General features: G+C 43.8%; 1 protein-coding gene across 1 annotated transcript in view; it reads left to right on the top strand.

The window, feature by feature from the left end:
* PCSK5 (proprotein convertase subtilisin/kexin type 5) overlaps positions 1-25,267 on the top strand; it is a 437,218-nt gene that overhangs the window by 368,264 nt on the left and 43,687 nt on the right. Inside the window, exons 25-27 of the mRNA XM_044273909.1 lie at positions 4,659-4,701; positions 8,838-8,980; positions 10,798-11,007. Of these exons, the coding sequence (XP_044129844.1) occupies positions 4,659-4,701; positions 8,838-8,980; positions 10,798-11,007 (396 nt within the window). The remainder of the gene's footprint in view (positions 1-4,658; positions 4,702-8,837; positions 8,981-10,797; positions 11,008-25,267) is intronic.

The following is a 25,267-nucleotide window of genomic DNA, read 5'->3' as shown; positions in this document are numbered from 1 at the left end:
TGTCGAAGACTGGTAGATGGCTACAAGAACCGTCTCACTGCAGTTATTTCAGCCAAAGGAGGTAACACTCGCTATTAGGGGCAAGGGTGTCCTATCTTTTTCCTCAGTTAGAATAGGTATTTTTGTAGAATGACATTTACAGAAGATCTTGAAAATACTTTTCTTCAGTTTTCTTTGTTTAGTTGGATTACTTTAATCTCTCTGTATTGTTGAAACGGAGATGAAATAACCTTTTATTAAAAATGTTACAAAAAACCACATGCTTTCAAAGGGTGTCCTAATTTTTTCACATGACTGTAGCAAAAGGACAGAGCAAATATATCTGTATAGTACAGATGTTCATTTTTAGCAGGGAGGGAAAAATAATTAACCCCAGCCATCTTCACAGTGAGCACTGATCTGTATTGTGCAGACCAGGGGTCGGCAACCTGCAGCAATCGTGTTAGAGGTGGCAAGTAGACCCTATTCTGCAGGCACTCCAGCTGTCACCCAATAATGTCAAGACTTTTTAGTCTTGTTGGTATTTGTTACTTTCCCTGCTGCCACGCTGTATCTTTTAATGAAAAAAACTTCAAACATGTCACACAAGAAGCATCTGATAGGTCCACCCCTCACACTTCCCACCTCGACCACCAAAGAGTAGCAATAGCCAACTGTGGGATTCTGCTACGCTGCTGCATGCCTGTCTGCTACCTCGCTGCTCCTGCTGTGATGCTCCACCTTAGGATTGCCAGAAAAGGTATGTGAATGGACTGGTGATGGGGAGAGCATGGTGAGCTTGGGATGATAGGAGAACTAACTCTGCCACCAGTTTGGGGGTGGGGGGGAGGGTGGTGAACTTGGGGGAACAAGCTCTGTGACCAGTTTGGGGGTGGGGGAGAATGGTGAAATGGGGGAATGGGTACTGTGACTAGTTTGGGGGTGGGGGAGAGGATGGTGAAATGGGGTAATGGGTACTATAACTCGTTTGGGGGTGGGGAACGATGGTAAAATGGAGGAATGTGCACTGTAATCAGTTTAGGGGTGAGGAAAGGATGACGAAATAGGAAAATAAGCAATGTGACTAATTTGGGCGGTGGGGGAGAAGATGAAAAACGTGGGGAAATGGGGGAACAAGCATTGTGACTAGTTTGGGGGTGGGCGGAGGATGGTGAGCCTGCACGTAATTGCTTGGGGGATGATGAGGAGCTAACTTTCTGAATACTTTGGCGTGTGGGAGGGAAATGGTAATCATGTATTTGATTGCTGGTGGGATGATGGGAAGCAAGCTTTCTGAGTACTTGGAAGGTGAAGAGGATGAGGAGCGTGCATGTGATTTTTTGGGGGAAGGGGGTGACGGGAGGATGGTGAGCATTAACATTATTACTGGGGGATTAGGGTTTGATTATGATGGGAAACCAGCCTTCTAACTACTTTAGGGTGAGCCTGAAAATGATTGAGGAATGGAGAATAAGCTCTCTGACTACTTTGGAGGGGGGGGGGGGGGTGATTATGAGTGTGGTTATGAATGTGTGTGTGAGGGATGTGATTGGTGCATGGGGGTGCTCTCTGATTGTTATTATTGTGGAGATGACCAGTATATGGGGAATCAGTGTATGCCAGACAGTGGTGTGGGAGGGCAGGCTTCTTTAAACCATGCAAGTCAGACAGTGTTTTGGGATGTAGCTAGTAAATACCTAGTTTATGTCTCGTTTGTGTTATATGGCTTTGTATGGCATGGGACACTGAGCGCTTCAGCTTAGATTTTTTTTGGCATTCTGTACAAAAAAGGTTGCCGATCCCTGGTGTAGACAGACATGCCTTAGCAATGCCCATTTAGGTAGCGCTGCTACGGGACATTTCAGGGCAAGTTTTCTCATATAAATTTACAAGTTCTCTAAATTAAGTGTATAAGAAAAACTTCCCTGTTACTGTCCCTACACATTAGAAGAAAATATAAATAAATGGCAATTACACTTTAAAATAGGGAGGTTGGGGGACAGCTGTTGCCTGAAACGGCATTAAATCTGGATAAGTTGTGTAACTGGCTGATAATTTAAAGACACAGCACTCCCAAGTCTCAAAGCAGAACCATTAGCTCTGCCAACAATAGACTTCTTCAGGACTGTAAAGCAATATGCCACACAAAATAGTCGCGCTCATGTACGGTAGTCATCTCTTGGACGTAATCCATGCAAAGTTTCATGGAGGAATGGGGCATGGTTCCCTGAAACGTCATGATACAGGATCCCCAGGAGAGGGAGGCTTTAGCGTTCTCTTGCTGTAGTACTGTTATGGATTACTGGAATGATGAACTAAAAGTGGATTATGTCCAAGAGATGACTAGGTGAGAGTGAGTAGTCTGTGCTGTCTAATGCTTTGAAGCCCCGAGGAAGTCTATGGTTGCAAACATTGTGCTGTGGATGAACATTCAGCCAACATGTATCCAATGTTTAAAGCCAGATTTCATGTGATATTATCTGACCACTATTCCAGCTCATACAGGGGTGACACCCAGCTCTTCCTGGCTCAGTCTGTCTAGTTAGGCAGTAATGCATTGCTCACTCTCATATTGCTACATAACTAGGAAGACTTGTAATTCTGAACTCTATGGAAGCTAGAGTAAAGAAGGAATCGCTAGCTAGTTGCCTACCTCTTCTTTTCTTAGGTATGATCAGAGCCCTAGGTGAGTTGGCATTCAACATTAGAGAAGAAGGAAAATTAAAGGGACACCTGTGTCAGAAAGGGTTTTTGTTAACTCAATGTCCATAGAAAACATTTATTTAGCACCTTTTTTTATTTTGACAGTACTGTGCCACTCCCACATGGATAGGTAAACCAATGTCAGTTTACTGCTGTTGTGAGGGGAAGCTGTTATCTGTTGGTATAATTGTAGGCTAGTAGAATTAAAATAACAGTATGATAGCTCTATGATAGTCCTAGATAAATATATCCACAGAACAGCACTGCTCTTAGTGTAATGTATGATACTGTAATTGAGTCACTCATCCCCTTCCCTTTCTGGTCGCAGTTATGGTCTCACTGATAAAGTCGAGCGAGACTGCCGTGCTAAAATCCAATGAAAGAGGAAATTAAAGAGCCAGAACAGGAAAAAAAATTATATCCAGAAAACTATCCACCTGTGTTTTTGTAAAAAAAAATAAAAAAATATAGCGTTTTTAATATGTGATAAAAACGTTTCCTGAAGGAGATGTGCCCCTTTAAATTCAGCAGCTGGGATGAGATATTACAGAATACATAGCTCCAGAAAGTTATGTGCAGAACCCTGTATATCTATGTATATTTAGGAAATTGAATGTAGGAATCATCTCTTAAGGCTTCATGCACACCGTCACATGTATTTGCGGTGTCAGCAAATTGCAGATCTGCAAAATACGGATACCGTTTGTGTTGCATCTGCATTTTTTTATAGACCCTTTGACTTCAAGTATCTTTTTGCCGAACGGACATACTGGTGGGTCATCCATGTGCTTTGCACATCCATATGTCCATTCCGCAAAAAGATAGGCTATGTCTTCAAAATGTGGATCACGGACCCACTGAAGTCAATGGGTCTGCAAAAAATGCAAAAGCAACACGAATGGTATTCATACTTTGCAGATCATTATGATCTTAGTGGCCCGCAGCCCCATGGTTTGGTTTCTCTGAAGCATTTTCCTGATATTACCGGTATTTGGCTTGGATTACAAAGGTCATTTGTGTAATGAAGAGTCAGACCCTTCTGACAGGATGACACGGGCAGGCTGGGCTCTTTATTTGAAGTACATGCCTGGTAGTTTAGGACTGAACAGGTGGAATATAAAGTTGGTGTCGGCCTGTTTACCTCATCTGATTGATAGCATGGCATTTATAGGTTAGTCTTTGAGCCATAACAATCATTGTTAAATCATTTTAATTTGGTCCGTGTCGCAGAGACCTCAGCTGAGAGTAGACAGGCTCTGCTAGGTTCATTTATTTTACACAGTATGCACTAGGCATTGGCCTTCACCTGTCCTACACATCCAATTTACATCTTTCCATGTTTTTGTTTTTTTAACTTCATTGAGTGTGCTAGTATGCAATAATAATGCATTATGTCATTAATCTCAATTCATAACCTGGTTTTTGCCAGCAAGTTAGGGTACTTTCACACTAGCGTTATTCTTTTCCGGTGTTGAGTTCTGTCCTAGGGGCTCAATACCGGAAAAAAACTGATCAGTTTTATCCCCATGCATTCTGAATGGAGAGCAATCCGTTCAGTATGCATCAGGATGCATCAGTTCAGTCCCTTTTACGGTATTTGGCCGGAGAAAAAATCACAGCATGCTGCAGTATTTTCTCCATCCAAATTTCCGGAACATTTGCCATATTAGTGCCAGATCTGGCATTAAAATTGCTGCATTGACAGATCCGGTCTTAAAAAATGCAAAAATAAATAAATACCAGATACTTTTTTCCAGATGACACTGGAGAGATGGATCCGGTGTTTCAATGCATTTGTTAGACAGATCCGGATCCGTCTACAAATGCTATCCGTTTGCACACAGATTTCCGGATCCGGCAGGCAGTTCCGGCGATGGAACTGCCCGCCGGATCTTCACAACACAAGTACCCTTACAGAACACTGTTCACATTAGCTGATGTTAGGTGAGTAAAAAATGTATCTCTTTTTATTGTAGATGATCCTGAGCTGTGTTCCTCCTGCTTTGCCAACTATTATATGTAAGTTTACACTTGCACAGTCCTTTATCTTCATAATGCATTGAGATGGGAATACTAAAGAAATGTTTACATTATTGATCTATCTCTCTCATATCTACCTATCTATTGATCTATTATTTATCTAATATCTATCATCTATCTATCAATCACATCTATCTCATATCTATCTACCTATCTATTGATCTATTATTTATCTAATATCTATCATCTATCTATCAATCACATCTATCAATCACATCTATCTCATATCTATCATATATCTGTATCTATCGTATCTATCTCATAACTATCTATTATCTATTTATCTATCTATTAATCTATTATCTCTCTCTCTCATATCTATCTATTATCTATTAATCTATTATCTATCTATCTCATATCTATTATCTATCTATCTATCTTCTATCTGTATCAATCGTATCTATCTCATATCTATCTATCTTTCTACAAACTGGATTCCCAAAAAGTTGGGACACTATACAAATCGTGAATAAATACTGAATGCAATGATGTGGAGGTGCCAACTTCTAATATTTTATTCAGAATAGAACATAAATCACGGAACAAAAGTTTAAACTGAGAAAATGTACAATTTTAAGGGAAAAATATGTTGAATCAGAATTTCATGGTGTCAACAAATCCCCCAAAAGTTGGGACAAGGCCATTTTCACCACTGTGTGGCATCTCCCCTTCTTCTTACAACACTCAACAGACGTCTGGGGACCGAGGAGACCAGTTTCTCAAGTTTAGAAATAGGAATGCTCTCCCATTCTTGTCTAATACAGGCCTCTAACTGTTCAATCGTCTTGGGCCTTCTTTGTTGCACCTTCCTTTTTATGATGCGCCAAATGTTCTCTATAGGTGAAAGATCTGGACTGCAGACTGGCCATTTCAGTACCCGGATCCTTCTCCTACGCAGCCATGATGTTGTGATTGATGCAGAATGTGGTCTGGCATTATCTTGTTGAAAAATGCAGGGTCTTCCCTGAAAGAGATGACGTCTGGATGGGAGCATATGTTGTTCTAGAACCTGAATATATTTTTCTGCATTGATGGTGCCTTTCCAGACATGAAAGCTGCCCATGCCACACGCACTCATGCAACCCCATACCATCAGAGATGCAGGCTTCTGAACTGAGCGTTGATAACAACTTGGGTTGTCCTTGTCCTTTTTGGTCCGGATGACATGGCGTCCCAGATTTCCAAAAAGAACTTTGAATCGTGACTTGTCTGACCACAGAACAGTCTTCCATTTTGCCACACTCCATTTTAAATGATCCCTGGCCCAGTGAAAACGCCTGAGCTTGTGGATCTTGCTTAGAAATGGCTTCTTCTTTGCACTGTAGAGTTCCAGCTGGCAACGGCGGATGGCACGGTGGATTGTGTTCACTGACAATGGTTTCTGGAAGTATTCCTGAGCCCATTCTGTGATTTCCTTTACAGTAGCATTTCTGTTTGTGGTGCAGTGTCGTTAAGGGCCCGGAGATCACGGGCATCCAGTATGGTTTTATGGCCTTGACCCTTACGCACAGAGATTGTTCCAGATTCTCTGAATCTTCGGATGATGTTATGCACAGTTGATGATGATAGATGCAAAGTCTTTACAATTTTTTGCTGGGTAACACCTTTCTGATATTGCTCCACTATCCACTAAATAGCTATGGACCTCATAGGCTCAGTACCGAAGTCCGCCAGAGGGCGGTGCCACTGTGACATCCCTCAGCCAAACTCATAGCTAAGGAATTACTGGAGATGTTTTCCTGAGTAGGTACTTGAGAAAATTGGAGATGTAAACTAGAAGGTACACCAGACAGGGCGGTGAAAGCCATAGCAGGTTTACCATGTGAATTTACTCAAACCATGGAAAGATAGGGAAACCTGTACAGAAGACAGCTTGCGGCCGGGTTTTCTAGGAGAAGAGGTACCGGCCCCTCTGATGCTAGAGAGGAGGCTGCCACAGTAAAAATTGCTGACAGCCTCTCCTCTAAACAGACTCAGGAAACCAAGGAGTTTATTAGTCGGAACACGGAAGTGTTCTCGGACCTCCTTGGATGCACTTCCATAATCTAGCATGACATTGTCACTGAGCCTCAGGCAAAAGTCCAATTAAAACCAAACCGGGTACCTGAGGCTCGGCGACAAGCCATATCGGAGGAGGTGCAGCTAATGTTGCAGAAGTCAAAAAGTGAGTGGGCCAGTCGTATAGTATTGATACCCAAGCTGGACGGGACGTTGCGGTTTTGTAACGAGTTTCGAAAACTTAACGTGGTTTCCAAATTCGATGTGTATCTCATGCCCCGGGTGGATGAGCTCATGAAGAGGTTAGGACAAGCCAGGTATTTTTCTGTTTTGGATCTATCTATCTATCTATTAGAGATGAGCGAATCGAAGTTGACGAAGTGGAATTCAATCCGAATTTCAGGAAAAATTTGATTCGCCCCCATATCCGAATTTTCTCACGCTTTGTGATAACGAATTGCATTTTTTTCCTAAAATGGCTACTGCACGTGTTTGGACATGGAGCAAGGAACTCTGGGAACGAAGGATCACCCACAATGCCATGCATGCAGCCAATCAGCAGCCAGCCAGCCCTGTGATATCACAGCCCTATAAATAGCCTCAGCCATCTTGGATTCAGCCATTTTCCAGTGTACTTAGTGCAGGGAGAGACGTCAGCAGGAGCTAGGGACAGTGGTAGAAAATACTTTAATACTTTTATTTTGCTGTATAGGTCCATTCACACATCCGCAAAATGGGTCCACATCCATTTCGCAATTTAGAAGAACAGGTGCAGACCCATTCATTTTCAATGGGGCCGGAATGTGCTGTTCGCATCCGCATTTGCGGATCCGCACTTCCATTCAGCAAAAAAATAGAACACGTCCTATTCTTGTCCGCCTGCCATCTACATGTCATACTGACTCACAGTATTGTTTCAGTACCACAGTAGACTCCCATGCGTGCTACTGCAAGGAACAGTGTTCTACACCACTATAAAGGCTCTCTGCAGCCAGGAAATAGCCGATTTTTTTAACACGATTCACCACTAATAAATTTGGATTGAAATTCGCTCATCTCTACTATCTATCTATCTATCTCTTATTTATCATATCTATTCTATCTATCTATTAACTATCTATCTATCTATTAATTTATCTATCTATTATCTATCTATCTTCTATCTGTATCTATCGTATCTATCTATCTATCCAGGCTCGGCTGAGCAAGGTGAGTCCCTAGTCTATGTTGTACCCCCTGCACAAGTGGCACATAACACAGTAGAATTACTGCACTACATACATATATTCAGTGTACAGAACATCGACCAGCCTATGTTCATATAAAAAACTTGTTTATTAAAGAAACTTTCCAGTTTATTATTATAGACATAATTGAAGATTTTCCTAGTTTTAATGAAGGAAAATATAGATTTTATGAAAGACAGTACCTTTGGAGGGGGTTGTGGTCTAGCAGTCCTCCTGACTCTGAACTTTCAATGCTTGCTCCCGGGTGTCGCTGAGTCCCCCAAAGTCCAGGCTATTGCATAGCCTCATGGCTCCTCAGCCTTGCCTAGCTGAGACCACACTGACAGAGCCTCACCAGGCCTCTGTCTGCACACTCTCCAGAGTGAGACCCACCCAAGATCCAGTAGCAGGATTAAATAGGATCCCTGGACATGAGCATGCCCTAAGTCCCGGACTGGAACCTGGGGAAACAACACCTCAATGTTCACATTGCCACACTGTCTATCTATCTATCTCTATCTAGCTGTCTGTCTATCTAAGGTTTGTTTCACAGTTGCGTTTTTTACATTCAAAATTAGTCACCTTCCAGCTCTCATTTTTGAGAAGCCCATTTTTTGAATGAAAACTACAACCTGACTGGTTGCTATGGGCAGCTGCTCGACTTTTCCTTTGCACCAATTTGTGATTCATTTTCTCACAATTTCAATATTCTGTCTCATCTAATGTCTAATCATTGACTAAGTTGAAATTCTCATCTCTGGTATTTGGTATTATCTAGAGCATTGCAGAGAAAAGATTTGGATATCAATGTCATCGCCTCATGATTTCTTAAGTTCACGGCTAACATTTTGTTGAACACCTCATGGATATCCCCACTCTGTTTCTGTGCAGGTTCGAGGATTTATGCTACACAGTCTGCCCAGATGGCACATACAGGAGAGACCTAGAAATGAGGTGCTTCCCGTGTGAACCTTCATGCCTCAGTTGTACTGAAGATGAGTGCCTATATTGTGAGAAGGACTTCTATCTGAAAGGTAATGTCAGCACATTACTATTTACCCACGGCTGTATTTCGAGTTGATGCTGCCCTAGTCACATTTAGTGCTCATGCCCCCTTTTAGTTCAGCTATAGCTGCCTATTGCCATTGAGGTTAACAGCAGCTACATAAAAATGTTGACAATGTGGTTAAAGGTTTCATCTGAATATATCCTTACACAGCTGATAGTAAAATATAAACCAAATACACAAGTCTAAAGGCAACCGTTCGGCTCTGATATTCCCTCAAGATTCATTCACTTCAGTGAGTGGATCTGCAAGAAAACCAGACAGGACCTGGAGATCATCTGTGAGTGGTCTGTATAAAAAAGTCCCTGCAGGCACTTATTCTCAGCTATTCATATACTCCACCTGTACTTGGGAGCAATGTGATGTGTCTGGTCACATGACCCTCCATCAGCGGCCATCTTATGTGGATGGCCGCTCAATGTGGACAGCACAAAAGACTTGGCCAACAAGTGGCAGACCTCATGAAATAATGTTATATTAGTAAGTGCCATATGATCATCTTACCTACATATTGATCAACAGTAGTCAAAAAGTGGACCCTTTAATCAATAAGTTATGTTGTGTACCCCAAAATGATGCCAATTAAAAATTACAACAACTACAAAAATTTAAAAGTTACTGCTATTGGAATACGAAGATGAGAAAATGATAAAAAAAAAAAAAAGCTGGGTAACTAAGATACAAAATAGGCTGGTCACTAGGGGGTTAAAAAGTTTTCTGATGAATTACTTATTATTGCATATCCACTGAAACACACACAAAAATCTGATCAGCGGGGGGCAAACTATTGGATCCCCAACAGTCTAGAGAAAGAGAGTGCGTGGTTCCCGTTTCACAGGATGTCCGCACATGAGCAGTCAACATCTGCTGTAGGCCACTTTCACACAATCAGTATTTGTAAGCCAAAACCAAGAGTGATTCCAAAATACAGAAGAGGCACAGTTCTTCCATTACAGTGTTTCTCTGTGTGTAAGAGGCTAAAGTCTATGGGAAGCATGGAGCGCACTGAACCAACAGTCAGCCCCCCCACATATCAAACTACTGTGCTAAATCCAATGGAAATGCCATAAAAGTTATTCTTCTAAAATGTTTCTTCTCTAACAAATGTCTAATCATGAGAAAATATTAAAAAAATTCTTAACCAGGGGAACTCTTATGCTCGATAATGCATTGATAATAAATGATGTTGTACCATCAATGCCCAGTACTGTTTATATTATTATTAATGTGTATGATGGCATCAGCACCATACTTATTTCCTGTGCTCGGACTCCAAAGCAACAGTGCTAATCACAGAGCCACCATGTTGGCAATCATGTGACAAACTGAAAAGATGCCCTCTTAATGGGCTTCGGTCAACAGAATCACTGTAGCGCAACAGGCTGACCTACAGTCTGGGTCCCAGCCCCATCTGTGGCCTTATTTCTGAGATATCAGAACGTTTAATATATGGAAATGAGCCTCTAGGAGCAACTGCGGTGTTGCCATTACTCCTAGAGGCTCTGCCTAGGCAGTGTAAACATCATCAAGCCTGGCCCTGACTCCCTCATGTCCCTTGCCTTTGCCATGCACTTCAGTACCCGGCGCAGGCGCAGTACAGGGGAGAGGCTTGCCAGCAGTTCTCCTCGGTCAGCCTGTTTCTCTACAATGATTGTGGTGACAGAAACCCTTTAAAACAAATAAGTCTATTATTGCGAAAATAGTAATTGTAAAAAGGCAGCAATTTAAGGTACCCCTGTATGAGGGGGTACTGTACTGTACTTTTTATCTTTTCTGTTTTTACAGATGGTGCTTGTGTCGATGACTGTGGCCTTGGATTCTATTCTGATGATGTAGAGAGAGAATGTGATTCCTGTTACAGATATTGTGACACATGTACTGGGCCTGACTATGATGAATGCACCACCTGCAAACCAAACTTACAATATCAGAGTGGCCAGTGTGTGAATCCATCTGACCAGAAAAATGGGAGGCTTCCAGGAACATACTGGAATGGTAAGGCAGGAAAAGAGCGCATGCATTTAATTTGTCTAAATTGCTGCTCCCTCAATGGGTTAATAACTGTTTAGGAAATGAAGTATTATGGGCTACTCATTATACTAATACTGGGAGGTTATGTGGAGCAAGGGGTACTGTATTGTGAATATTAGGGGCCTCGGGGGCTACCGTACCTTTTTAGGGTCTTTTGAATAAAGCAGGGCACATTAAAGACAGGGCCATATTTCTCCATAGGCACTGGAGGTCCTTATTTGGAGGACATAATATTCACACAAAATAATTTAAAAAATATTGTTGTTTTTCCAGCCTTCCGCTGCTTCTGGTAGTGGGAGGGAGCATTAGTAGCAAATAATGGCGGGAGGAAGTGAGCTTTTGTTTCCATCCGCTTTAGGAGTATCTGATTGCTGCACTCATGTGAGGAGGGAGAAGCAGAAAGGTCACCCAGGAGGTGCTGTGTGTAGGAGCAGTTCACGTTACACTGTCTATGACACTACATGCACCTGTGGATCAGCCGGAAAATCCATAACCATAGCCATAACTTTTTCATTTTTCCGTTCACGTAGCCATATAAGGGCTAATTTTTGCAGTATAAGATGCATTTTTTAATGCCACCATTTAATTTACCATGTCAAGGTTTTTAGGGTTTTGACATCACGGCGTTCAATGTGTGGGATCTCAAAACCACAGTTAAACACTTCCGTCCAAATATTACAACCAGCTGCATCAGAACAGATCTGGTTGTATTATATTGAAAATGAAGAAACCAGATCAGGCACTAAAACCATTGTAAGTCCATGGGCATCGGGTCAGTTTTTTCGTGTCCAAAAAAAACGGATCCGGCACCATTGAAAAACATGGTTATTGGTGCTGGATTCGGCTTGTTCAGTTTCCCATGTCGCACACAGAAACGCTGCTTGCAGTGATTTCGTGTCCGGTATGGGAATGCAACAAAAAGGAACAGAATGCATTTTGGTGCATTGCGTTTCGGTTTGTTTTAATTTTGTCACCATTGACAATGAATGGGGACAAAGGGGAAGTGCTGCGGTTTTGAGAGCCTGTGCCAAATCTCAAAACCGGACAGCACAACGCTTTTGGGTTTTTTGCTATTTTTTTGCCTAGGAAGACTGTCAACTGTCTTGAATGCTTTCCACTTGTGATTAATCTTTCTCCCTGTAGAATTATGGACTTGATTGTTTGGAAATGAAAACAGATAATAAAGATATGTAACAGATATGCTAAATCTAGATATATGCTGACTGCTTGCCTTAGATTAATCAAGAGATGATATGAAAACTTCTAAGTGTAATGACCGGTATCACGCACAGGGAGGAAAACAGGGAAAGCCCTGCCCAAGGGAGAGGGAAAGGTGGTGACCCCTAACTCACCTTGCGGCTGGCACCTGACTGCCCTGACGTCCCTAGACAGGTTCCTCACCCGTGCGGCGATCACGTGCCTAAACCCGGGCTTTCCCTGAAATGAGCCCTAGATAGTGAACGGGCCGGTGGGATCGCTAGTCCGCACCACTGCACTAAGAGGGAAACACCAGGGAGAGGACAGACAAATACAGACAAACACAAACACCCAGGTGGACGACCACAGCAGTCCACAAAGGTCCAACAGGGATCCGGAGGGTAGCGTTCTGAATCAACAGTCAGAGAACGCAGCAACACAGCTCCAGTGGGTCAGGATAGATGTCCAGGCAGGAAGCTCTATCTCTGGCAACCAGAGAAGTGTGAGAGGGGAATATAAGGAGGTTTGGGAGTGCTGGACAAGGAACAGCTGAGGAGAAGGAGCTACGGATCCCTGAGTGAGCCAAAAGGGTTTGCAAAGCAAACTCAGAAAGCTACCATAAGGAAAACAGCCCTATCTTAAATAGAGCGTGCAGCCAACCGCTGCGACTTCCTGACCCCGGGTATAACGGAGTCAGGCGTGGTTCTCGATACCCTCGTGACACTAAGCTTCATAATATTTGTCAAGAATACAGTCGTGGCCAAAAGTTTTGAGAATGACACAAATATTAGTTTTCACAAAGTTTGCTGCTAAACTGCTTTTAGATCTTTGTTTCAGTTGTTTCTGTGATGTAGTGAAATATAATTACACGCACTTCATACGTTTCAAAGGCTTTTATCGACAATTACATGACATTTATGCAAAGAGTCAGTATTTGCAGTGTTGGCCCTTCTTTTTCAGGACCTCTGTAATTCGACTGGGCATGCTCTCAATCAACTTCTGGGCCAATTCCTGACTGATAGCAACCCATTCTTTCATAATCACTTCTTGGAGTTTGTCAGAATTAGTGGGTTTTTGTTTGTCCACCCGCCTCTTGAGGATTGACCACCAGTTCTCAATGGGATTAAGATCTGGGGAGTTTCCAGGCCATGGACCCAAATGGTCAATGTTTTGGTCCCCGAGCCACTTAGTTATCACTTTTGTCTTATGGCACGGTGCTCCATCGTGCTGGAAAATGCATTGTTCTTCACCAAACTGTTGTTGGATTGTTGGAAGAAGTTGCTGTTGGAGGGTGTTTTGGTACCATTCTTTATTCATGGCTGTGTTTTTGGGCAAAATTGTGAGTGAGCCCACTCCCTTGGATAAGAAGCAACCCCACACATGAATGGTCTCAGGATGCTTTACTGTTGGCATTACACAGGACTGATGGTAGCGCTCACCTATTCTTCTCCGGACAAGCTTTTTTCCTGATGCCCCAAACAATCGGAAAGAGGCTTCATCGGAGAATATGACTTTGCCCCAGTCCTCAGCAGTCCATTCACCATATTTTCTGCAGAAGATCAATCTGTCCCTGATGTTTTTTTTTTTTTTTAGAGAAGTGGCTTCTTTGCTGCCCTTCTTGACACCAGGCCATCTTCCAAAAGTCTTCGCCTCACTATGCGTGTAGATGCGCTCACACCTGCCTGCTGCCATTCCTGAGCAAGCTCTGCACTGGTGGCACTCCGATCCTGCAGCTGAATCCTCTTTAGGAGACGATCCTGGCGCTTGCTGGACTTTCTTGGATGCCCTGAAGACTTCTTAACAAGAATTGAACCTCTTTCCTTGACGTTTTTGATGATCCTATAAATTGTTGATTGAGGTGCTATCTTAGTAGCCACAATATCCTTGCCTGTGAAGCCATTTTTATGCAACGCAATGATGGCTGCACGTGTTTCTTTGCAGGTCACCATGGTTAACAATAGAAGAACAATGATTTCAAGCATCACTCTCCTTTTAACAGGTCAAGTCTGGCATTTTAACCCAATCAGCCTGACATAATGATCTCCAGCCTTGTGCTCGTCAACATTCTCACCTGAGTTAACAAGACGATTACTGAAATGATCTCAGCAGGTCCTTTAATGACAGCAATGAAATGCAGTGGAAAGGTTTTTTGGGGATTAAGTTAATTTTCATGGCAAAGAAGGACTATGCAATTCATCTGATCACTCTTCATAACATTCTGGAGTACATGCAAATTGCTATTCTAAAAACTTAAGCAGCAACTTTTCCAATTTCCAATATTAATGTAATTCTCAAAACTTTTGGCCACGACTGTACATTGGTGCCTAGCAGCATTAGGCTACTTTCACACTAGCGTTCGGTTGTCCGCTCGTGAGCTCCGTTTGAAGGGGCTCACGAGCGGACCCGAACGCTTCTGTCCAGCCCTGATGCAGTCTGAATGGATGCGGATCCGCTCAGACTGCATCAGTCTGGCGACGTTCAGCCTCCGCTCCGCTCAGCAGGCGGACACCTGAACGCTGCTTGCAGCGTTCGGGTGTCCGCCTGGCCATGCGGAGGCGTGCGGATCCGTCCAGACTTACAATGTAAGTCAATAGGGACGGATCCGTTTGAAGATGCCACAATATGGCTCAATCTTCAAGCGGATCCGTCCCCCATTGACTTTCAATGTAAAAGTCTGGACGGATCCGCTCAGGCTAATTTCACACTTAGCTTTTTTTTGCTAATATAATGCAGACGGATCCGTTCTGAACGGAGCCTCCGTCTGCATTATTATGATCGGATCCGTTCAGAACGGATCCGATCGAACGCTAGTGTGAAAGTAGCCTTAGACAGACTAATAATAATTTATGCTATGAGCCTATCCTCTTGCCATGAGGGGAATCACATGCTCTATAAAAGCAATATGTGAAAGTCTTGTCAAAATATTTGGTACAGATTCTGCACTGGAAATCTGTTACAAATTATAGTACAATACACCTAAATGGGGGTTTTCAAACCAACCGTATAGATTTGAAGACATACTAATAAGTTTTCAAATTTGCAATGTGCCTCTTATGTCATGAATTTGCATCACATTTTCACAGCAGATTTCACTTTTTGTAATGCAGAGGATGACATCTAGGCAGATCCAGAGAAAAATCAACAGTGGGGGACTTTTTGTAAAACATCTAAACTTATTTGATAAAGAAAGAAACGTTATCAAATAAATGTTTATCAACTTCAGGCCTAATTCACACAAATGTAATATACATCTATGTGCTGTACGTGTATACTGTTGATAGCACACTGATCCATAGAAGTAAATGGCGTTATACACACACCTTTGTTTTTACACACAGATTTTGCATTACTTTGTTCTGTGTCTCACAGAACATGGACCTGGAGACCAGTGGAGACAATGGTCTTTGGCATTTGCAGAGTCCGTGTCAGTGTAATGACCGACGTCACGCACAGGGAGGAAAACAGGGAAAGCCCTGCCCAAGGGAGAGGGAAAGGTGGTGACCCCTGACTCACCTTGCGGCTGGCACCTGACTGCCCTGACGTCCCTAGACGGGTTCCTCACCCGTGCGGCGATCACGTGCCTAAACCCTGGCTTTCCCTGAAATGAGCCCTAGATAGTGAACGGGCCGGTGGGATCGCTAGTCCGCACCACTGACGCTAAGAGGGAAACACCAGGGAGAGGACAGACAAATACAGACAAACACATACACCCAGGTGGGCGACCACAGCAGTCCACAAAGGTCCAACAGGGATCCGGAGGGTAGCGTTCTGAATCAACAATCCGAGAACGCAGCAACACAGCTCCAGTGGGTCAGAATAGATGTCCAGGCAGGAAGCTCTATCTCTGGCAACCAGAGAAGTGTGAGAGAGGAATATAAGGAGGTTTGGGAGTGCTGGACAAGGAACAGCTGAGGAGAAGGAGCTACGGATCCCTGAGTGAGCCAAAAGGGTTTGCAAAGCAAACCCAGAAAGCTACCATAAGGAAAACAGCCCTATCTTAAATAGAGCGTGCAGCCAACCGCTGCGACTTCCTGACCCCGGGTATAACGGAGTCAGGCGTGGTTCTCGATACCCTCGTGACAGTACCCCCCTCTCTACAAGGGGCCTCCGGACACTCAGGACCAGGTCTCTCAGGATGAGAGGCATGAAAAGCCCGAACTAACCTGTCGGCGTTTACCTCAGACGCAGGAACCCACATTCTTTCCTCGGGACCGTAACCTCTCCAATGCACCAGATATTGAAGAGAGCGGCGGACCCGACGAGAATTAACAATTTTGGATATCTGAATTTCTAGATTACCATCCACGACAACAGGAGGGGGTGGCAGCGGTGATGGTTCTAGAGGTGGAACATATTTTTTGAGTAACGACTTATGAAAAACATTATGAATTTTAAAAGTCTGAGGTAACTCCAGGCGAAAAGCCACGGGGTTGATGATGGCTACAATTTTGTAAGGGCCAATAAACCTAGGACCCAGTTTCCAAGAGGGAACCTTCAATTTAATATTCCTAGTAGACAACCACACATAGTCATTCACTCCTAGGTCCGGACCTGGCGACCGTCTCTTATCAGCCATGCATTTGTATTTACCTCCCATATTTTTCAAGTTAGCTTGCACCTTCTGCCATACCGATGAAAGAGATGACGAAAAACGTTCCTCTTCGGGAACCCCAGAAGACTCCCCCTCTTTGAAAGTACAGAATTGGGGATGAAAACCATATGCACCAAGAAATGGTGACTTGCCAGTGGATTCCTGACGACGATTATTTATGGCAAACTCAGCTAACGGTAAATATGATGACCACAACTCTTGGTTTTCAGACACAAAACATCTTAGATATGTCTCAAGGTTTTGGTTGGTACGCTCAGTCTGTCCATTCGACTGAGGATGGAAAGCTGATGAAAACGACAAGTGTACCCCCAAACGGGAACAAAAAGCTTTCCAAAATTTTGAAATAAACTGGGTACCCCGATCCAAAACAACATCGGAAGGGACCCCGTGAAGCTTCACGATTTCACTGATGAATACCTGAGCAAGAGTCTTAGCATTAGGTAGTGCGGGTAACGCAATGAAGTGTACCATTTTGCTAAACCTGTCCACTACTACCAAAATAACTGTTTTACCCGCAGACAAAGGTAAGTCAGTGATAAAATCCATTGACAGATGTGTCCACGGTCTATTGGGAATGACGAGTGGTAAAAGAGACCCTGCAGGACGTGTATGTGAAACTTTTGCACGCGCACAGGTAGAACAAGATAAGGGCCAGAGATAATGTAATGACCGACGTCACGCACAGGGAGGAAAACAGGGAAAGCCCTGCCCAAGGGAGAGGGAAAGGTGGTGACCCCTGACTCACCTTGCGGCTGGCACCTGACTGCCCTGACGTCCCTAGACGGGTTCCTCACCCGTGCGGCAATCACGTGCCTAAACCCTGGCTTTCCCTGAAATGAGCCCTAGATAGTGAACGGGCCGGTGGGATCGCTAGTCCGCACCACTGACGCTAAGAGGGAAACACCAGGGAGAGGACAGACAAATACAGACAAACACATACACCCAGGTGGGCGACCACAGCAGTCCACAAAGGTCCAACAGGGATCCGGAGGGTAGCGTTCTGAATCAACAATCCGAGAACGCAGCAACACAGCTCCAGTGGGTCAGAATAGATGTCCAGGCAGGAAGCTCTATCTCTGGCAACCAGAGAAGTGTGAGAGAGGAATATAAGGAGGTTTGGGAGTGCTGGACAAGGAACAGCTGAGGAGAAGGAGCTACGGATCCCTGAGTGAGCCAAAAGGGTTTGCAAAGCAAACCCAGAAAGCTACCATAAGGAAAACAGCCCTATCTTAAATAGAGCGTGCAGCCAACCGCTGCGACTTCCTGACCCCGGGTATAACAGAGTCAGGCGTGGTTCTCGATACCCTCGTGACAGTCAGGAGTTTACCTAGCCAAGATACTGTTCCTGGCTGTGCTGGGAGGATTGCCATGCTAACCAGTGTTTAGCCCTCTGTGTACCAGCTGTGGCTTGTTTCCTGGATTAACCTCTTGACTGCTGAATTGGCTTCTACTGATTCTTCGATTCTTCTGGCATTCTGACTGTGACTAATTTCTGGATTAATCCCTCATCTGCTGTTTTTCAGCTCTGACTTTCTCTCCTGGTTATGACCTTGTTTCTCCACTACTCTTTGTTAGGTCTTCTTCTAGTGAGCTCACACCAGTTCTCTGCTACCTTATACAGCAGTTACTACCTAGGTTCCTAGCAGCAAAGTCCATCCAGCCTTGCAACATGCTCTGATTAAGAACCTAGAGGTAGCTTCAGCTCCTTACAAACAGGTGTGGTTAAGAAAGACTAGTAGCAGCTTTTGAGTTTGCTGGCTTTGGTTCTGGATGGTGACCATAGTCTTGTCTTATAGTCCATGTCCTACAAGAACATATGGATGTCACTACGTATTAAAAATTGCTGGCTTGTTACAGCTGCAACATGAATGATTTTTATTATGGATGGCTGAATCTGTCCTCATATGGGTTTGTCTTGCTGATTAACTAGATCGGTTAGTGAACAGTTTATAATGTTTTTTGGTACCATGTAGATATACTGCTTTATTTCCAGAAGATTATATCCTATTTTCCAATATGATGGAAAATAATTTCTCCATATATGTGTTAATTTTGAAGACTGATTGTGTACTACTTGAAGGGTACAGTTACTGTTCGTTATAAATAAATCTTTGTTAAACTGAATGCCAGTGTTATGTTTTACACCTACTCAGTGGCCAGTAAAGTACTACCAGGCTATCACTGGCTACACACAATACCTTGACATGGTCTAGGATGTCTAAAACATTTCAGTTTTTATCATTGTTGTGTTATGTAGGATAAAAAACTCTCCGCCACAAAGATAGATAATAAAAAGGTGTCTATCTGTATAGATGCAGCTCACAGAACAGTATTTCATAAAACCTTAGATTCCAGAGAGCCCCATAAGATCTTAAAAGCCTACTCACTGTTCCATCTATAAAACGTATGTTCCATCACAATGACTATTTCCAGCTGAAATACCACCTCTTGGAATGGCATTTTGTCATTTGCTAGATGCTTGCTTTCTATGAACATGTTTAACCCCCTCTTGGCAGGTTGTGCTGTTTTTATGATCTAATCTGACACTTAAAGAAACACTACCATCTACATCAGGGCTCGACAAATTTCCTTTGAATCTAGGAGCCAGCTAAAAAGGTTAGGAGCCAGGTTTTTTTTTTTAACCTCATAAGGCTGCATTCACACGTCCGTGGTGTGTTGCGGACCAGCGAATTGCAGGTCCGCAACACACCAGCCCGTCACCCCCATAGAAATGCCTATTCTTGTCCGCAAGCTACGGACAAGAATAGGACATGCTCTATCTTTTTGCGGAGTTGCAGACCGCAAATTCGGATGCGGACAGCACACTGTGTGCTGTCCGCATCCATTCCGTCCCCATAAAGAATGAATGGGTCTGCACCTGTTCCGCAAAATTGCGGAACGGATGCGGACACATTTTGCGGACGTGTGAATGGAGCCTAAAGCTGTATGGGAGGGAAGGCGGCTATGGTGTCACACTATATAATAGGCAGCACAGCGGCAAGCACAGTTCAAAATAGTGGTGGCTTGGTGCACATAAGCAGACAGCAAGCACAGTTCATAAGGAGGTGCCACCATAGCCCCCCTTTATGAACTGTGCCAGTGCCACCTTAGCCCCTCCATATGGACTGTGCCTGCTGTCTGCCCCCAACTCTGAACTTTGGCATTTCAGTGCACACTGCTGCTAACTTACTGTGCACTTGCTGTTGCTGTCACTGTGTGGCATAGCGGCAGGCAGAGTAGATCTTCAAACAAACTGAATCCTGGAGGAGACGATAAGTCACTCTCTCTGCAGGATGACTGGTGTCTGGAGGGTGATGCTGGTTCGCGGTCACGGCAGTCAGGTCAGGTCACAGCAAGGCCAGCAGCAACAATAGTCCCGCAGCACAGCCGGCTCAAGTTCCTCTGCTGGGTGCACGGCTAGCTAGCAAATCAACCAGCACCCAGCGGACAGAAGCGCTCTAGGCTGCAAGCAGGGACTGTGACTGCCAGCGGAACATGGACTGTGTAAGGGGCCCATTAGAACACAGGGGAAGCGGTAAGGAAGGACCAGGACAGACTGTGCGAATAGCGGTCCTCTTAACTGCAGTGAGCCTGAGGCAGTAGCGATCCTCTTTACTGTTGTCTGTGGCGGGAAGCGGGAGGGGCGGACCTACCAGACGCGGACTCGTGCGTGACGCCGCGTCTACTGTGAACTTAAAGAGATACTGCGCCCGTCTGGCTGCTGGAGTGCTGGGCCTATTTTGCATTATATTTTCATGCCATGGCAAATACCCAAGGCGCCAGGACCAAATTCCTGGTCGCCATGGCGACCTGGCGCCCGGGATTTGTCGAGCCCTGATCTACATACATTTTAATAAAAATAGGTTAATAGCTTTCTGGATATAATTTTGAAGTTACCCCATGTATTCTCCATCCTATCGGCTCTTTAGCTTCCTCCTTTGTTTGGACTTTTAGCACAGCAAACAGCCTCATTTGACTTTCTCAGTCAGACTATCTCAGTAACCAGAGAGAGCCCCCCGAACTGACTCAATTAGAGCATCACACATTACACCGATAAGGGCAATATTATTCTGTGGACATCTGTATATAGGCTTATCAAGAGGCTTAAATAGAGCTGCCATACTGTTATCCTAATTCTAACAATCTACTATTACACTAACAAATAAACTTTTCTTCCCCTTACAGCAGCAGTAAACTGACAATGGATTACCTATCTATATGGGTGTTTTATTCTCTGTGCTGACTGCTACAGAAGGACAGTATTTATATTAAATGTTAAGATGTAAGATTAATCTGCAAATCTTCAGAGAATAGACATCACTACTTTGGAGGCATTTTTTAAGACTGTCAATGAAGATGAAAGAGAACCTGTTAGCATAAAATGCTATATAATGAACAGGTAGTATGGTATAGAGCAGAAAGACCTGAGCAGATTCATACAGTGCCTCAAAAAAGTATTCATACCCAGTGGCGCGCTAAGGGTGGAGCCGTGGATAGCGGTGCACCCCAGGTGTTGGCTCTCAGGGGGTGGCAGAGTCCAGAAGCAATGAGCGATTCCATCAATACAGATGGAAGCGCTCATTGCTGGAGCGCAGGGAGCTGGGTCCTGTCACTCACTTCTCGGCTCCCGCGCTCCTCCCCTCCTTCAGGCCGGCGGCGCTCTGAATGGTAGAGCAGAAAGACTTCTCCTTGCTCCACCATTCAGCCTGCAGGCACAGATCATGCTTATGTGGGCGGAGCCTGCAGCTTGGGAGTTTGCATAAGCTCCGCCCACACAGTGCTGCAGAGTGATCTGTGTCTGCAGGGAAGAGAAGACTGTGAGCTTCAGGAATAGGACAAGGTGAGGAGTTACTGTGTTTCTTTCTTTCTTTCTTTCTTTTTTAACACAATAGGCATTGCAAATGTGAAGAGGGCACAGTGGACATTTTTACTCTGAAGGAGCACAATGGGCATTTCTACTATGGAGAGGGCACAATGGGCATTTCTACTATGGAGGGGGCACAATGAGCATTGCTATTGTGAAGAGGGCACAATGGCCATTTCTACTCTGGAGGGGGCACAATGGACAATGCTAATGTGAAGGGGGCACAATGGGCATTTCTACTATGGAGGGGGCACAATGGGCATTTCTACTATGGAGGGGGAACAGTGCACAGAGGGCATTACTACTATGAAGGGGGCACAGAGGGCATTATTACTGTGAAGGGGGCATAATAGGCATTACTAGCACAGTGGGCATTACTACTATAAAGGGGGCACAATGGGCATTTCTACTATGGAGGGGGCACAATGGGCATTTCTACTATGGAGGGGGAACAGTGCACAGAGGGCATTACTACTATGAAGGGGGCACAATTGGCATTATTACTATTAAGGGGCACAATGGGCATTATTACTGTGAAGGGGGTACAATGGGCATTACTACTATTAAGGGGCATTATTACTGTGAAGGAGGCGCAATGGGGATTATTACTATGAAGGGGACACAGTGGGGATTATTACTATGAAGGTGGCACAATGGGGATTATTACTATGAAGGGGGCACAATGGGGATTATTAGTGTGAAGGGGGAACAAAGAGGGCATTACAACTGTGAAGGGGCACAGGCAGGGCATAACTACTGAGAAGTGTGAAGAGGGCACAATGGGCATTTCTACTCTGGAGGGAGCACAATGGGCATTGCTAATGTGAAGGGGGCACAATGGGCATTTCTACTATGGAAGGGGCACAATGGGTATTTCTACTATGGAGGGGGAACAGTGCACAGAGGACATTACTACTATGAAGGGGCACAGAGGGCATTATTACTGCGAAGGGGGCATAATTGGCATTACTAGCACAGTAGGCATTACTACTATAAAGGGGGCACAATGGGAATTTCTGCTATGGAGGGGGCACATGGGGCATTATTACTGTGAAGGGGGCACAATGGGCATTACTACTATTAAGGGGGCACAATGGGCATTATTACTATAAGGGGCACAATGGGCATTATTACTGTGAAGGGGTACAATGGGCATTACTACTATTAAGGGGGCACAATGGGCACTATTACTATTAAGGGGCACAATGAGCATTATTACTGTGAAGGGGTACAATGGGTATTACTACAATTAAGGGGCATTATTACTGTGAAGGAAGCACAATGGGATTATTACTATGAAGGGGACACAATGGGGATTATTACTGTGAAGGGGGAACAATGGGGATTATTACTATGAAGGGAGCACAATGGGGATTATTACTGTGAAGGGGGCACAATGGGGATTATTACTGTGAACGGGGCACAAAGAGGGCATTACAACTGTGAAGGGGCACAGACAGGGCATAACTACTGAGAAGGGGGCACAATTAAGGGATAAGAACTTTAAGGGGGCACAATGTGGGCATAACTACTGTTAGGGGGCACACATCTGCACAAAACTACTGTGAAGGTTGTACAATGAGGGCAATACTAGGCACACCACTGTTCATACCCCTTGAACTTTTCCACATTTTTTTTAACCACAAACTTAAATGTATTTTATTGGGATTTTATGCGAGAGACCACACAAAGTAGTAAGTGTGTGTGAAGTGAAAATAAAATTATATAATAAAATAAGAAACTGGAAAGTGTGGTGTGCATCTTTATTCAGCCCCCCTATACTTTGTAGGACCACCTTTCACTGCAATTACAGCTGCATGTCTTATGCAGTATATCTCTACCAGCTTAACACATCTAGAGACTAAAATCATTGCCCATTCTTCTTTGCAAAATAGCTCAAGCTCAGTCAGATTGGATGGAAAGTCTCTGTGAACAGCAATTTTCAAGTTTTGCCACAGATTCTCAATAGGATTTAGTTCTGGACTGTGACTGGGCCTTCCTAACATATGAATATGCTTTGATCTAAACCATTCAATTGTAGCTCTGGCTGTATGTTTAGGGTCGTTGTCCTGCTAGAAGGTGAACCTCTGCCCCAGTCTTCAGTCTTTGGCAGACTCTACCAGGTTTTCCTCCAGGATTGCCCTGTCCCCTACATGGCTTGTGGCAAACTGCAAATGGGAATTCTAAAGGCTTGCTTTCAAAAATGGTTTTCTTCTTGCCACTTGTCAATAAAGGCCAGATTTATGGAGTACACGACTAATAGTTGTCCTGCGGATAGATTCTCCCACCTGAGCTGTGGATCTCTGCAGCTCCTCTAGAGTGATCATGGCTGCTTCTCTTTGCCTAGGTTGTCAGTTTAGGTAGATAGCTTTGCAGGTTTGCAGTTGTGCCATTCTCCTTCCATTTACTGATGATGGATTGAACAGTGCTCCATGAGATGTTCAGAGCTTGGGATATTTTTTTCATAACCAATGCCTGCTTTACACTTCTCTACAACTTTATCCCTGACCTGTCTGGTGTGTTCCTTGGTTTTCATGATGCTGTTTGATCGCTAATGTTCTCTAACAAACCTCTGGGGCCTTCACAAAAAGTCTATAGTTATACTAAGAATAAATTACACACAGGTGGACTCTAGTTAATAATTAGGTGACTTCTGGAGGCAATAGGTCACACTGGATTTTATTTAGGGGCCAGAGTACAGGGGGCTGAATACAAATACACACTACACTTTTCAGATTTTTATTTATTAAACATTTTAAAAACCATATATAATTTAATTTATCACATCACACATACTTTCTACTTTGCGTTGGTCTCTCACATAAATGTATTTTACTGGAATTTTAAGTTTGTTAGTGCATTGTGACAAAATTTGGAATAGTTCATTTCAGTTTTATGATTTCATACATTTATATCTCTGCTCTTGCTGAGCTCGGTAGCCAAGCAACCCATCTTATCAATGACTGACAGTTATCTCTGTATACACACTTAGATAGAGAATGCTGCCAATCACCGATAATAGCCAAAAGGGCCGGTGTCTTGAGCTCACAAAGAACATAGATTTGCATGTATAAAATTACTAGTTTAACTGAATCTTTTAAATTGCTATCTATATTGCTCAGATCATATACTGTACATATTTCTTTTTTTAGTCATACTTGTATACTTTCCCAGAATGGGGGAGATCTAGACTTCTGGCATGGGAGGTAAATCTTTTGGAATAGGAACTATCTGCATATTTTAATATTTCTAATGAATGGAACGCTATGTATATTCAAGCATTCTTCTGGCATCTTTGTTTATGAGTTGGTTAGTCTCCTGGCACTGTTTATGGGTGACTATCTGTTGGCACTGTTCATGTAATTGTAGTCTGATTATTAAAATTTCTTCCACTTCATCAGAGAACTGGGGGATTGTGGTTTGCGTTCTGGGCTGCCTGGGACAGATTGATGTACACACATTGGGAAACTAGGTGGGGTGGGGGGCCCATAGTAAGTTTTGCTACTGGGCCCTGTGAGATCTGTGTATGCCCTTGTTGAGAAGCAAACTTG

The sequence above is a fragment of the Bufo gargarizans genome, chromosome 1 (genome assembly GCF_014858855.1).
Source record: "Bufo gargarizans isolate SCDJY-AF-19 chromosome 1, ASM1485885v1, whole genome shotgun sequence".
Classification (NCBI taxonomy): Eukaryota; Metazoa; Chordata; class Amphibia; order Anura; family Bufonidae; genus Bufo; species Bufo gargarizans.
This window is presented reverse-complemented; position numbering and strand designations above follow the sequence as displayed.